The sequence below is a fragment of the Thermobia domestica genome, chromosome 18 (genome assembly GCF_964235325.1).
Source record: "Thermobia domestica chromosome 18, izTheDome1.hap1.1, whole genome shotgun sequence".
NCBI classification, from domain to species: Eukaryota; Metazoa; Arthropoda; class Insecta; order Zygentoma; family Lepismatidae; genus Thermobia; species Thermobia domestica.
This window is the reverse complement of record NC_137471.1, coordinates 27,941,870-27,959,100: the sequence shown is the minus strand read 5'-3', so window position 1 is coordinate 27,959,100 and position 17,231 is coordinate 27,941,870. Positions and strand designations below refer to the sequence as shown.

Sequence of the window (17,231 nt, the reverse complement as noted above, 5' to 3'; positions counted from 1 at the left end):
AACTTTCGATTAGGGATGGCCACATTTTTTCGAAAAATACTTTTTCGAAAAATGAATTTTTCGAAAACGAAAAATGAAGAACGAAAAACGTTTCGAAAAACGAACATTTTTTTGAAAAAACGAAAACCGATTTTTTTTCGAAAAACGACAAATTTTTCAAAAAACGAAATTTTTTCGAAAAACAAAAAATTTTTCAAAAAAACGAAAAACGAAAATTTTTTCTTAAAACAAAAACGAAATTTTTTTTCGAAAAACAATTTTTTTTAAAAAAAACGAAAAACGAAAAATTAAATTTCCGAAAATTGAAAAACAGATTTTTCGAAAAAGGACATTCCTACTTTCCATTTCCTATAGCGTCTGAAAGAGGCCCCGGAGGATATACCATTATATAACATTTTCGCTTTGTTTTGACCTGAATTGCGTAAAAGCTAAATTTCAACAAGCTCTATTTCGAATTACAGAAACTGTGGATAGTGATCCTTATCAGCGTGAAGGAAGCCACGCATACGCAATCCAAAACTGCACATGTCAATTTTCAATAGGTGTACAGGGTATATTCCCTACAGGATGTAATTCTCAGGTATGCTCTGAATAGAGTTTCCAGATATACCTTGGTTTCAAGAAGGGACCAAAGTAGGCAGGATATTAGCCTTGATAACAATGGACATCCAATGCTTGGGAGGGAATTCGGAAGGGTTAGGAACAGGCAGCTCCATGATTTTTTGTATTTGGAATGACATGTGATGCGATGTATGTCGTCACAGTATATTTCACGTTTTCTTCATTGCAGTATGCGTTTACCGAGTACGAGAGACCGTGCTGCTGACGATCCTTAACGCTTCCGACACCGTACCAAAGGATTCCGTGTTCATTGTTATCAAGGCTTGTCGTTTGTCTGCTTTTGACCAATCATAAAGTCAGAGCATATCTCAAAATTCGGTTGAAGGCATGTCTGGGAATTTCACCCTGCATGGAATACTCTATACACCCATTGAACATTTATGAAATATACATTTTTGGATTGCGTATGCATGACTTCCTTTACGCTAATAAGGACCAGTATCCACAGTTTCTCGAATTCGAAATAGGGCCTCTTGAAATTTGGCTTTTTCGCGATTTTGAACAGCCCTAGATCTGAAACTACTGTATACACTTTCCCCACAGGTCCATATGAACTTAAGAAATCATCTCTTACAGTTTGTCGTTATAGTTCATTAACACCCTGTAAATAAAGCTGTAAATTTCAGTAAAGTAGTGACTCTATGCAATTCTGAGCATTGTTGTTGCTTCTGGAAGCATTAACTGGTACAATCTGTTTAGAAAATGTATTTCGACTAATTATTAAATGCTTCATAAGTTGTACATTTTAAAATTTTTCCGATACACCTTCTGGGACTACGCGACATACCAGTTGGGAACCACTGATTATCTGCATACTTAACTATATAAAGTTACTATATACGAGAAAGGATCAGAAACTGAGGTTACACGGCTGATATTTCTGGAGTTTCCTCTGTTATGGAGGAATGAGGAGTGTACGGTAATTTTAGCTCATGGAGTTAATAGTTATGCAGTGTTAGCTACCCGCCACCTATGGCATTAGTTGTATGTAAACAGAAATTGAGACTTGTTTGGAAAACTGGTCTCGCGAAGAAACCCGCTCAGTTATTCAATTTCTGTGAGTGAAACATGTAACCGCGGCTGAAATTCATCGTCAGCTGGTAGAGGTTTACGGAGAGACTATTAAGGTTGCGGCTGGTACAGACAACGTCATCGACGAGGAACGCAGTAGGCGACCCAGCACGGCATCAATAGATTTGAACACAGCTCACATGGAGGGCATTTTCGCGGATCCCAAGAACTTCAGATATCCTCTGATCTGATTGGCCGATACAGATACGACATCACGAGTCATGATACTTATACTACAAAGTAAATGCAGGTTACTGTCGGCCCTTGTGGCCGAGCGATTTAGCGCAACATGCTAGTAAGGAAAATCGTTTTTGGTGTGGTTCAAACCCTGCCTAAGAAAAGTTTTTTTGTGTTATTTTTAAATTTTTTTATAACACTTCTTTTGTTAAAATAATATTAAAAATAATATTCAGAAAGTGATTTAACGATTGTTATTTTTTTAAATTTTCATTAAACTTCTTTCATTAAAATAAGTTTGCCCTTGTACTACACAGATCCATAGAAAAAGCAGTAGTAGTAATAGTAGGTGACGTCATCGGTACGTGGCTAATAAGAATGCTACTTCAGCTATGTTTTGGATGAACCTCTTGGGATCGGCGAAAAAGCGCACGGAGGAACTGATTTAGGACAATGTGAAGAAGAGGATAACTACTTTCACCTGTTCCCGCACTTGAAGGAACTAGGAAGCCGTCACTTCGCTTCGGACAAGATAAAATGCGGCCCATACACGTAAACACATGCTTGAAGAAACAGCCCGACTTGTATGAAAAATGATAAAACCACAGGCAAGTTGATCGTGTATGGCCTCGTTCATTCATGTTGAAAGTTTTCAAAATCTTCTGAAAACATGTTTGATGTTTTTGCCGTTCTGCATGCATGTTTACCGTGTATAGGCTCGTTCATGCAAGGTGGCTGTTTTATATTTAGGTCCGCCAATCACGACAGCGGAAGAAATCACGTGAGTCTCTCCTCCGTCGCATGCCAATGTCGTGAAGTTGCAGAAAGAAAAAGCACGCGTTTCCTCGTCCTCCACATTTCTCCAACTACTTTCAGTATGTTGGACAGCACGTTGGTACGTGTGTGGGCAAAAAATTCTTTCAAGATGCATGATGAAAGAAACCTTTCATACATGTTGGTCATGCAAGTGCGTGCGTCTATGGCGCGCTAAACACTTCGTAACAACGTGCCTGAACATGTAATGACAGGATTTTTACCAGGAAGAAATCTTCAAACTCGTCCCATGATGCGACAAATGTCCCAACCAATATGGACACAATGTTGAAAAATAACCTAATGTATGTACTATCTGTTGGCTGTATTGGTTGTATGAAATAATATATATACGCTTTACTGCAAACCAGAGGCGGATCCAGGGAGGCGATCGGGGCGATCGCCCCCCCCCCAGAACAGGAAACTATTTTTATATTATATATAAATAAAACCCATCCCCGAGTTTAACGCTCTTAAAAGTAGCTCTAGGTACCAGTATTACAACCCCCCCCAGAAGTCCGTCCTGGATCCGCCCCTGCTGCAAACTTTGTAACCTTACTTCCTGACCACTCCTCGTACTATAGTTATATACTATAAAAACAGAGATTGATATCACGTATGAAATTACAACGCTTGTCTTATTAAACATTAGAAATGTTTCACAGCTGCATCGTATACTGTAAATTAAAAAGAAAGAAAATAAATAGAAAAAAAACTTGAATTCTAGGAAACACCCCCTCCCATTTCGCTTCTTGTGTATATACATGCATACTTATAGAGGTAGTTTATGTCTTTTTGTGTTTACAAACGAGCAATCTAAGAAACAGCGCATATCGTGTCGTAACTAAGTCGTATCTCTTGATAGAACGCGTAATTGCCAAACACGAATAAAGCATAACTGTAACAATCTCTTGTTTCACAGCAAACATCGTAAAGATAAAGTCTAGGTAATGTTACTTACATTATTATATGAAACATGTATGCATGTTGCATTTAAAATTTCATGCATCAGTTGAGTTGTATAATATATTTCGATGTAATCTTATTGTTCAACAATATAAAATGTGTGCTACATAGTGACCGGGTGAAAGGAAGCATATTTGTATCCTGACGGTTTTTGTTTGTGAAGTGAAAATTATCAATGATACCTGGCGTAGAGGAACAGATTTATTGTTGTGATATTACAACAATGAAATGCAGTTAATTATATAGTTTGTGCTCCTGTCTTGTAATATTGATGCTTATATACCGGTACTTGTAAAATTGTCTTTGTTGGAATAATAGCATATCATATTTCGTATGGCACATAATTATGGAACATCCATACGTTCCATACGTGTCCCGTTAATAGGAAATTTAAGAATAATGGAATTTTCCTTGAATTTCAATGGAATGTGGCTGTCACAGTAAAAACTTTAAGGGTATTGGAAATATTCATGGAATTTCCCTTCAGTTTCAATGGGATGATCCTATCACAGTAGAAACTTTAAGGAGAATGGAAATATCCGTGAAATTTCCCTTGGATTTCAATGAGATGTGGCTGTCACAATAGAGACTTTAAGGGTAATAGAAATATTCATGGAATTTTCCTTCAGTTTATGAGATGATCCTATCACAGTAGAAACTTTAAGGATAATGGAAATATTCGTTGAATTTCCCTTGGATTTCAATGAGATGTGGCTGTCACAATAGAGACTTTAAGGGTAATAGAAATATTCATGGAATTTTCCTTCAGTTTCAATGAAATGATCCTATCACAGTAGAAACTTTAAGGATAATGGAAATATCCGTTGAATTTCCCTTGGATTTCAATGAGATGTGGCTGTCTCAATAGAGACTTTAAGGGTAATAGAAATATTCATGGAATTTTCCTTCAGTTTCAATGGGATGATCCTGTCACAGTAAAAACTTTAAGGATAATGGAAATATTCGTGAAATTTCCCTTGGATTTCAATGGGATGTGGCTGTCACAATAGACACTTTAAGGGTAATAGAAATATTCATGGAATTTCCCTTCAGTTTCAATGGGATGATCCTGTCACAGTAAAAACTTTAAAGGTAATGGAAATATTCATGGAATTTCCCTTCAGTTTATGGGATGATCCTGTCACAGTAAAAACTTTTAGGATAATGGAAATATTCGTGAAATTTCCCTTGGATTTCAATGAGATGTGGCTGTCACAATAGAGACTTTAAGGGTAATAGAAATATTCATGGAATTTTCCTTCAGTTTCAATGGGATGATCCTATCACAGTAGAAACTTTAAGGATAATGGAAATATCCGTGAAATTTCCCTTGGATTTCAATGAGATGTGGCTGTCACAATAGAGACTTTAAGGGTAATAGAAATATTCATGGAATTTTCCTTCAGTTTCAATGGGATGATCCTATCACAGTAGAAACTTTAAGGATAATGGAAATATCCGTGAAATTTCCCTTGGATTTCAATGGGATGTGTCTGTCACAATAGAGACTTTAAGGGTAATAGAAATATTCATGAAATTTTCCTTCAGTTTATGGGATGATAATGTCACAGTAAAAACTTTAAGGATAATGGAAATATTCGTGAAATTTCCCTTGGATTTCAATGAGATGTGGCTGTCACAATAGAGACTTTAAGGGTAATAGAAATATTCATGGAATTTCCCTTCAGTTTATGGGATGATCCTGTCACAGTAAAAACTTTAAGGATAATGGAAATATTCGTGAAATTTCCCTTGGATTTCAATGAGATGTGGCTGTCACAATAGAGACTTTAAGGGTAATAGAAATATTCATGGAATTTTCCTTCAGTTTCAATGGGATGATCCTATCACAGTAGAAACTTTAAGGATAATGGAAATATCCGTGAAATTTCCCTTGGATTTCAATGAGATGTGTCTGTCACAATAGAGACTTTAAGGGTAATAGAAATATTCATGGAATTTTCCTTCAGTTTCAATGGGATGATCCTATCACAGTAGAAACTTTAAGGATAATGGAAATATCCGTGAAATTTCCCTTGGATTTCAATGGGATGTGTCTGTCACAATAGAGACTTTAAGGGTAATAGAAATATTCATGAAATTTTCCTTCAGTTTATGGGATGATAATGTCACAGTAAAAACTTTAAGGATAATGGAAATATTCGTGAAATTTCCCTTGGATTTCAATGAGATGTGGCTGTCACAATAGAGACTTTAAGGGTAATAGAAATATTCATGGAATTTCCCTTCAGTTTATGGGATGATCCTGTCACAGTAAAAACTTTAAGGATAATGGAAATATTCGTGAAATTTCCCTTGGATTTCAATAAGATGTGGCTGTCACAATAGAGACTTTAAGGGTAATAGAAATATTCATGGAATTTTCCTTCAGTTTCAATGGGATGATCCTATCACAGTAGAAACTTTAAGGATAATGGAAATATCCGTGGAATTTCCCTTGGATTTCAATGAGATGTGGCTGTCACAATATAGACTTTAAGGGTAATAGAAATATTTATGGAATTTCCCTTCGGTTTCAATGGAATGATCCTGTCACAGTAGAAACTTTAAGGATAATGGAAATATTCGTGGAATTTCCCTTGGATTTCAATGGGATGTGGCTGTCACAATAGAGACTTTAAGGGTAATAGAAATATTCATGGAATTTTCCTTCAGTTTCAATGGGATGATCCTGTCACAGTAGAAACTTTAAGGATAATGGAAATATCCGTGAAATTTCCCTTGGATTTCAATGGGATGTGTCTGTCACAATAGAGACTTTAAGGGTAATAGAAATATTCATGGAATTTTCCTTCAGTTTATGGGATGATAATGTCACAGTAAAAACTTTAAGGATAATGGAAATATTCGTGAAATTTCCCTTGGATTTCAATGAGATGTGGCTGTCACAATAGAGACTTTAAGGGTAATAGAAATATTCATGGAATTTTCCTTCAGTTTATGGGATGATCCTGTCACAGTAAAAACTTTAAGGATAATGGAAATATTCGTGAAATTTCCCTTGGATTTCAATAAGATGTGGCTGTCACAATAGAGACTTTAAGGGTAATAGAAATATTCATGGAATTTTCCTTCAGTTTCAATGGGATGATCCTATCACAGTAGAAACTTTAAGGATAATGGAAATATCCGTGGAATTTCCCTTGGATTTCAATGAGATGTGGCTGTCACAATATAGACTTTAAGGGTAATAGAAATATTTATGGAATTTCCCTTCGGTTTCAATGGAATGATCCTGTCACAGTAGAAACTTTAAGGATAATGGAAATATTCGTGGAATTTCCCTTGGATTTCAATGGGATGTGGCTGTCACAATAGAGACTTTAATGGTTATAGAAATATTCATGGAATTTTCCTTCAGTTTCAATGAGATGATCCTGTCACAGTAGAAACTTTAAGGATAATGGAAATATCCGTGAAATTTCCCTTGGATTTCAATGGGATGTGTCTGTCACAATAGAGACTTTAAGGGTAATAGAAATATTCATGAAATTTTCCTTCAGTTTATGGGATGATAATGTCACAGTAAAAACTTTAAGGATAATGGAAATATTCGTGAAATTTCCCTTGGATTTCAATGAGATGTGGCTGTCACAATAGAGACTTTAAGGGTAATAGAAATATTCATGGAATTTCCCTTCAGTTTATGGGATGATCCTGTCACAGTAAAAACTTTAAGGATAATGGAAATATTCGTGAAATTTCCCTTGGATTTCAATAAGATGTGGCTGTCACAATAGAGACTTTAAGGGTAATAGAAATATTCATGGAATTTTCCTTCAGTTTCAATGGGATGATCCTATCACAGTAGAAACTTTAAGGATAATGGAAATATCCGTGGAATTTCCCTTGGATTTCAATGAGATGTGGCTGTCACAATATAGACTTTAAGGGTAATAGAAATATTTATGGAATTTCCCTTCGGTTTCAATGGAATGATCCTGTCACAGTAGAAACTTTAAGGATAATGGAAATATTCGTGGAATTTCCCTTGGATTTCAATGGGATGTGTCTGTCACAAAAGAGACTTTAAGGGTAATAGAAATATTCATGGAATTTCCCTTCAGTTTCAATGGGATGTGCCTGTCACAGGACAATAGTTAGATATCCAAGGATCATCCTGCTGTTATCCTACAAACCACCCAGAAATGTCTCTCCGGATTCCCATTGCAAATCCCATTATATCTGGACTTCACACAATGATCTCAAGACGTCCACTGCGAAATAGAAATGTCTCATTAATATGCGAATATCCTACTAAATGCTTCTAAATGTTATTTACTATTTACACTATTTTCTAAATAATATTTGAACCAATTTTGAGATAGATTGTATCAGTTAACGTGTCCAGCAGCAGCAGAATTCTTAGTAAAAAAGTGATTAGCTTATACGTAAAAACTTACAATCTTACACTATTACGATAATTTATACTAATATTAATTTTAAAAAAATAAACAAGTGTGTCGTGTTTGGGGGCGTTCATGTGTCATCAGTAAAAGAAGGTTAAGAACTATTGGATTATAGGGTTATGGCACCAGTCCCGGCAATGACCCAGAAATATAGCTAGGATTTTTGTTAACAGTTAGAAGTGTGAATACTATAAAAGTAACCAAGAAAGTTCTGTCTCTTTTTCACCCACCACTTTCGAACATTGATATGTCATTTAAGACGTACCTGGAAGATCAAAAGTAGTCCCCATCAGCATCGACGACATTCTGTCAACGTTCTGAAAGACCATGGATTCCATCGCGATAGAACTTGGTAGGCCGTGAAGCGAAGAAGCGTCAGCGAAGGTATCAAGTGCACTTTGCACCTCTACTACGGATTTGAACTGGCGTCGTCTAAGGTGGTTGTCCAAGGAATGGAACAGGTGATAATCGGACGGTGCAATGTCCATGGAGTATGGCGGATGCAATAGCGTTTCCCATCCAAGGCGTAGAATGGTGTCTTGAGTCATCCTAGGCACGTGGGGCTTAACGTAGTCTTGCACAGAAGAAGCCCTTCGCGATTTAGAAGTGCTAGCTCCAGAGTTTTAAATTTTCTTGAACACGGTTCAAGTGCTGACAGTACACAGTTGCATTGATGCTCCGACCAATTAATAGCAGGTCCCGATGCACGATATCGCGAGCAGTCGCTAAACACTCAGGAGGACCTTGTTCTGGTGCAGTGTTGGTTTCGGCTGTTTAGGAACCGCTTCCCAGGATGCTAACCAATGATGACAGCACCGAGGAGCTTCGCACAGGACCCACTTCCCATCACATGTCAACACCCTGTCCAGCAATGGCTCCTTCCTCAGACGAGACAATAAAGAAATACAGGTGTCTAATCGCGTTGCCTTCTGGCCCGGAGTCAAATCATGTGGGACCCATCGACCCAACTTGTGGTGCTTCCCAAGTTGATGGAGGTGCTGCCGAATAGTTTCTCCACTCATACTGAATTGTAGTCCCAGTTCCTCACATGTCTGGCCACTGTTCACCTCAATTGCTGCCTGCAGATCTTCATTTTGTACATGTGTTGGTCTTCCGGCACGTGGTGCGTCTTCGAGTGTCTCGTCACCGTTCTTAAATTTGTTAAGCCACCGCTACACTATCCACGTAGTCACGACACCCTCGTCAAAGGCCTGGCATATCTTCCGCCCTGCTGCAGCGGGATTTGACCCCAGTTTCAACTCGTGCAGCATACACTTCCTTATGACTATCTGTGAAGGTTCTATGTTCACTCTGTCCTCACGCATGTTCACGGTATAACTGAACTGCCACAAGCAGGTAGTATATTGGATATACCGACACCAACAACTGACCGTAACCTTGTCTCCATTCGCATTCAACTCACGGTGTGGGGGCCAATTGAATACAGACCTCCACAAAAAGCGAGAGGACTTTCTTGGTTACCATTATAGTTTCCAGACATAGTACTAATTGTTAAATAATTATCGCTAACTTAAACGGTGGTTTCCACGGGTTCCAGAAGTCTCAAAGATTACAGATCTAGAAAAAAAAAAAAAAAAGATTTCACAGATTGGACTCTGAATTCCCGATTTGCTGTAAATGGATACTTAACAAAAATAAATATAACACAAAATAAATTTGAATATACACCGGAGACTTTATACAGTGCGCTATTCGCAATTTTTATTTCGGGCTGCGTAACCTGTTAACCACAGACAAACAAAATAGATAATAAAAATAAAATCTTTCAATGTAACGTCCCTCGTTTATCCTAAAGGAGATGATGATTAAGATGATTGATGATGGAAGAATTGCTGGAATAAAAAAGTGGGAGGAAAGGATGTCCACAATAAACTTACTTGATCGGGGATCGAACCAAAGACCCCAAGAACCAGAGATAAGTACTATACAACTGAGCCACCCACATAAACAAAATAGAGAATTATATATGTAGAGTAATATGGATACGAATAATTTAATATACGCCTAGACTTTGTATAACCCACTGTTCATAATTGTCTTTCTGGCTGCATAACCTCTTGATCACAAGTTAATAATAATAATAATAATAATAATAATAATAATAATAATAATAATAATAATAATAATAATAATAATAATAATAATAATAATTATTATTATTATTATTATTATTATTATTATTATTATTATTATTATTGTATATAATAATTATTATTGTTATTATTTACTGCCATACTAGGTAACTTTGAAATATTTAAAAAAATTAAGAAATCAAGAGAAATATAGAATTCCAATCTATTTTATTTGTCTGTTTATTTATCATACCCTGTATATGCACTGTCTTCATAAGGTAATATGATATTTCAGTTAGCACAGATTCTATATTGAGATAAACCAATATGTATCTGCTACGAGATATGGTTTAAATAAAATTAGCATAACCTGACTTTTCTTTTCGTATTTAAGGAAAAAATATTCCCATAAGGTCCGATCTTACTGTCATTCATTTTCCTGCTCAGTAGTGTGATTGAGCAGATACAGTTATTTTGAAGTTGAATATAGGCGCCAAATGTATTTTAAGGGTCAACAATGATTGGATGATATATGGTTGGTTCTATTTGGAGAAAATGCTCTCCTTTGTTCATAAATATATTTCTTTATATTGATATACAGATAAATTATATATTTTTGGAGTGAATTCATTTTTATTTATTTTTTATTCATTATTCAGGATGGAACGACGCCTCTTATATTGGCTGCAGCCAATGGCCACGTGGAATGTGTTAAGGAACTTCTAGAACAAGGAGCAGATCCTCGAGCCAGGAGAATTGTGAGTACTCTCTTTTGCTTTTTCTAAACTGCACCCGCATAACGTAGTCGCTAATGCTCTTGCCTTAACTGTGTGCGGTACCGGGTTTGATTCCCGGTGGAAGCTCTCGATCGTAAAGCTGTAACAGCTTTTTCAGACCAACCATCCTGAATGAGATTTTTCCTGGGATTTCCTCATTCACACCAGGCAAATAGCGGGATGGTACCTAGCATACAGGTCCGAGACTGCTTCCTCTCTTCCTCCCCCTTCCGCAGATAGTGTGCTAGTCGAAGAATGCCATCCTTTCTTCACAGGCTCCATCACTGCGAAATTAAAATACCGCTAATTTTATAGTAATTATGTGATATCTTCAAATAGATAAAAGATAATAGAGAAGTGGAACAAGAGCTCGCTAGACAATATTTTACATGAGATACTGTTATCACTACTCACTTATCTGCTTTCGATTTCCAGCCATTTAGAAAATCGGCATTTATTTTCGCGTTTCTAAATGGCTGCAAACGGAAAGCTACTAGGTAACTCGTGATAATGGTACCTCATGCAAAATAATATTGTCTAGGGCGCTCTTGTTCCACAGTTCGATTATCTTTTATCTATTTGAAGATATCACATACTTATTATAAAATTAGCGGTATTTTAATTTCGCAGTGATTAGGTCTCTTAATGCCATAGATCCCAGTAATGTATGTAGGCCTATAAATAAATAAGTTTATAGGTGCAGTTCACAAACTTTCGGAGTCGCGGAACACATTGCGGGAGAGAAATTGTCGTCTTAGGTACTAGGAATATGGGTTCGAGTCCCGTTGACAGTATATGTGATTTGAATTTTGTGTTGAACTGGATGTCCACGCTTCAAGCGGTCCCAGTGATGAAAATAGATATAAAAACCTTGAATAAAGAAAAATGTTAAAAATTTAGTTTTTATGACTGTCTGGTGCTTAGAAAAGTATTGTGTATTGTAATTAACTAGTAAATGTCTGAGATATTAGACTGTTGTTTCTGAAAATTGCAGCACCAAATATGATACGAGGCGTATCCGTAAAGTGAGGTCACAATCCTAGCAATATTTTCGTGCGTAAGTTGGTCATATTGGCTTTCGCTGTCAGCAGTCTCCCGCTTTCCTCTCGCCGTGTCTATTCCTCATTGCTATGTGGAGCCAGTATTGCCAATTTAGAGATTTTATCGCTAAATGTACCTATTTGATATATTTTAGAGACAAGATTTATTTCGTTTACCATTGTTAAACTAGTGACTTAGTGACTTTTTGAAATGCCGTACAGCGAATAAACTAGTATTATTTCCATTACAATTATGGTTTCTAGCGACTTTTCGCAGTACGTTTAGTGACACTATTGTTGACGTTGTTGGCAATACTTCGTGGAGCCCGCCCAAGTTAGTTTGTGGTGGAGAATCGTGGAATTTCTCGGGGTTCTCCCTTTTCTCCCACATTTTCATTCCACCAATTCTTCCATTATCATTCACTTGCCTTAATGACCGTCTCCCTTAGCCTAAAGGACATAATCGTAGGACGTTAAACTCAAATATTTCATTTTCCTCAGAACAGGACCCGCTGGTATGATTTTATCCCTGCAACGCTGCACCGCATCTTTTTTTTTTCTTTTTTAATTTTTAAAGTTAAGAGTCTTCATCCCGGCTAAATTACAATACCGCTAATTTTACAGTAACTATGTGATATCTTCAAATAGATAAAAGATAATTGAAATATGGAACAAGAGCGCCCTAGACAATATTATTTTGCGTGAGGTACCGTTATCACAAGTCACCTAGTGGCTTTCCGTTTCTAGCTGTCTAGAAATGCGAAAATAAATGCCGATTTTCAAAATGGCTCAAAATTGAAAGCAGATAAGTGAGTCGTGATAACGGTTTCTTATGTAAAATAATATTGTCTAGGGCGCTCTTGTTCCACATTTCGATTATCTTTTATCTATTTAAAGATATCACATAATTACTGTAAAATTAGCGGTATTTTAATTTCGCCGGGATGAAGACTCTTAAACAACATAGTTTAATCACAAGGTCTTCTTCCTCTTTAGTCATATGTTTTCAATAGCTGTTGAGAGAAACAAATATTAATTAAGACATCTTCTTTTGTAGGCGTATCTTAGAAAGTTTCTACGTGTTCGAAAAAAGTTAATGATGCACATACACACGCTATGATACACGTAATCAACATCTGTTTGATTCTCATTACATTAATGGGACGTAGGTATATATATATATATATATATATATATATATATATATATATATATATATATATATATATATATATATATATATATATATATATACTGCCTGTGTATGTATGGTTTAATATCATTGCTACACCGTGAAGTCTGATAAATTAAGATAATGATTGTTTCATATCCGTACAATGTGCTTTTTTTAAAATTTCTTTTCCTTTCTTTTATGCTTTGAAACCTAAGAGCTAAGCTAGAGTATACAAACGCACAGCCAGCTACATTGAACGGATTAATGAAAATGGAAATTAATGCCCCATTAAAATACGTTAATTTGACGTCTTCATTATAACGCTTAAAGCAAAACGCAGTGTGTATATAATGTTAGTCTATATTACTATATTGCCAACAAAACTGTTTAAGGATACTTTCAAAATAGAAACGAATGCAGAAAAACAATGGTGGCTTTTGAGGGAGGTCATATCGGTACAATCTAAGTGGGAAAAGCGTATCTAATGTCCTAATATTTGAATTAAGCTTACATCCTTTAGCTGGTAGTGGTTATTTGATTTTAGTTGCGCGTCTTTTTCCAACAGCCGGCTGTTGTACCACGGAATTTGACAAAACTACCTGTTATGCTTTGGCTCTTACAGGATGTTGTACCATGAAATTTGCCGAGACTACCGGTAGGCTTTAACTCTTACGGGGTGTTGTACCACGGAATTTGACAAAACTACCTGTTAAGCTTTGGCTCTTACAGGATGTTGTACCATGAAATTTGCCGAAACTACCGGTAGACTTTAACTCAGTGGTGTCCAATTATAACGAGCCCGAGGGCCATAACCGTCTTTGCTAGCAAGGTGGAGGGCCGCAGCTAATAATAATAATAATAATAATGTTTATTGTTATTATTATTATTATTATTATTATTATTATTATTATTATTATTATTATTATTATTATTATTATTATTATTATGCTACAAAAGAAAAATATAAAAATGTATTTGAAATATTACATTCAATGCGATAAATGAGGGTAACTAGGAGGGTGTACATGGGCTGGGATATCTACATCCATTACTGTTGCTGCGAGCAGCAGAAGATGTAAAAAAGAAGAATCTCCAAGGCAGCTTCTGAAGCGATTCTTCACAATTTTCATGGTGAATTGGTATGGTTCGTTTGGTTTGGTGAATTGAAGTAATCGTTCCTTTGAGCAACGATGCCTTGCCTATAGCTACATTACCGACTCAGTGTTGACTTGAATGTCCGGGCCTTTTTGTTGTACAGAAGCGCTAAATAGATGTCTTATTTCGAAAGAGTGGAAACATTAAAGAAATGAACATAAATGAAAATATTATCTGTAATAACAACCTATGTCGTAAGAGCTTTGTGGGCCGCAGAAAATGGTTTGGCGGGCCGCATGCGGCCCGCGGGCCGCCATTTGGACAGCTCTGCTTTAACTCTTACGGAGTGTTGTACCACGGAATTTGACAAAAACTACCTGTTAGACTTTGGCTCTTACAGGATGTTGTACCATGGAATTTGACGAAACTACCTACAGGCTTTGGCTCTTACGAGCTGTTGTACCACGGAATTTGACGGAAATACCTGTTAGGCTTCGTACCACGGAATTTGCTGAAACTATCCGGTAGCCTTTGGCTGTTGGGAATTTCGCGTGTATCATCTCTGTCATTGTATGCTTAGAATCGAATTCATTTTGAAGGTTACATTTGGCTCATGGGACATCGGTTGAGCAATATTTGGTACAAGCTAAAAACATTTTCATTCACTAGAATAAGAAAGTGCAAGCGTTCGAATCTGAGCGTGGGATTTGGGTAGAAAAAATCACACAGGGAAAATGAACATCGTTGCAAATATTTTTCAATGTCTTGAGATCCTTGTTAGCTTTCCCATGCGTGTGTACATATGTTGCATACGAAGTGAAAGCAAGGACAATTTTCTTTTCACAAACCATGTTAAAAGTGCATGTAGTGAATGTATGGGCTCAGATCACATGAAGATATTCGTTTATTTCTTTAAAAAAAAGGAGGGAGTTCTTGCAATTGAAAAAGCGTGAGATAGATGTTCACAATAGTGTATTGTTGCTTACAAGAGAGCGAAGAAGAATACAGATGCTTCTATGAGATTATGGGAAAACGTGTGTTTTTAGCATTTTCTGTTACACAAAGAATTCTCTTCATTTCTGTAAAGAAGGAAATAACAAGCATATTACACACACACACACACACACATATATATATATATATATATATATATATATATATATATATATATATATATATATATATATATATATATATATATATATATATTACCTATACACATACGAGCTTCATTGTGACTGTATGGATGGCGTATACAGGGTGTTACAAAAGTTACCTCAAAGGTTTGGGAACATATTCTTCACACCGAAATAAGAAAAACGTTCGTATGGACCGGTGATCAGACATGCATAGTCTCGTAGTTTTAAAGTGCCGAAAACGTGAAATAAGTGAAATTTAAAAGTTCATTGCTCCACTACTATAGGACCGATCCTAGTCGGATCAAGACATCACTAAGGAACTGGTATCTGAAATATTAAAAATATCCATCTTTCAGAACCCCTGGTACGTGCACAATCATTTTTAGAGAGGCTTTTTGGGAATATTTGATCACTTTTCATTTACTTCTCTAAAAGTTGTGTGCAAGTACTGGAGTATTCTTAAACATGAAGATTTGGATAGTTCACATACCAGTTCCTCACTTGTTTCACGTTTTCGGCGCCCTATAACTGCAAAAATATCCACTTTTAAGCACAGCTCCATATGAACTGTTTTTATTATTATTAATTATTATTATTATTATTATTATTATTATTATTATTATTATTATTATAACGTCCATGTTGCCTTATAGCAGTAACTTCTAACTGGTAGAGGAGATGGAAGCTGAGTGATGGAACACTTATCTCAGGTACGAGGGGTCCCTAGTTTGACCCCATGCCTTGTATGTGACAATACCATATCCGTAGGTGTCTTAGGGGTTCTCTCGTATCCTCCTGCGTTCTCATTCCACCAATGATTCTATAAGTGTTCACTTTATTAATTATTCAGAGTTACCAGATGCCCTTTTTTACACTGAGATTTAATAGAAAAGTGTGGAAATGTCTTCTTTTATTCGACGGGGGGGGGGGAGATTGCGGAAAACTACATGAACTTCAGGATAATAATAATAATAATAATAATAATAATAATAATAATAATAATAATAATAATAATAATAATAATAATAATAATAATAGTTGATGTGGTGATGGGTCCCGCACACTCATAGGCACCAGTCAGGTGCAGAGTTGCCAGATTCGAAGATTAAAAAAAAAATAGCAAGGTTGTGCTCTAAAAGTAGCGTAAGCATATAATTATTTGTACCAGAAACATAAAAATGAATTAATTAATCATATACAATCGATTAATAGAAACAGCTGGAGTTGGAAATACGTCAGATGTCTGGGTTGGCAACGGTCAGGTGGCGACTGCAGTTTCTGATTATTAGCTGTGGTGGGTTAGGACAAACTCCATACTACATCAAGAGCAATAGAACTACAGTGTGCAATGAACTGTGTTGACGATGGTAGTATTTAAAGATGGTGTAAAGGGCCAAGTTTTGCCAATAGATGTCACTACAATCTTCGTATCTCTCACATGCATTTTTTTTTACTTTTCACGAAAATTTACAATTTCTCTTACAAATTTCAACCTAGAGACTTCAAATGTTTAGAGAAGAAAATTCATAACCTATGGAAGGCAACAATCCGTGCCGATTTTTTATTTAGAATTTTCTTCATTGTTGAAACAGTTCTGTTGTTAGAGGTTTGGATATCCATGTCAACAATCAATCCATTTCAACAATGAAGAAAATTCTAAATAAAAAAATCAGCACGGATTGTTGCCTTTGATAGGTTATGAAGTTTCTCTAAAAATTTGAAGTCTGTAGACAGAAATTTATAAGAGAAATCGTGAATTTTCGTGAAAGATAAAAAATACATGACAGATACGGCGACTGTAGTGACATCTATAGGCAAAACTTGTCCCTTTAAACT

The 17,231-nt window shown here is 36.1% G+C and overlaps 1 protein-coding gene across 1 annotated transcript in view; it reads left to right on the top strand.

Annotated features, from left to right (window-relative positions):
* The window catches only part of LOC145675723 (uncharacterized), a 223,473-nt gene that overhangs the window by 158,047 nt on the left and 48,195 nt on the right, over nt 1-17,231 (top strand). Inside the window, exon 3 of the mRNA XM_081746344.1 lies at nt 10,831-10,929. Coding sequence (XP_081602470.1) covers nt 10,831-10,929 — 99 coding nt within the window. The remainder of the gene's footprint in view (nt 1-10,830; nt 10,930-17,231) is intronic.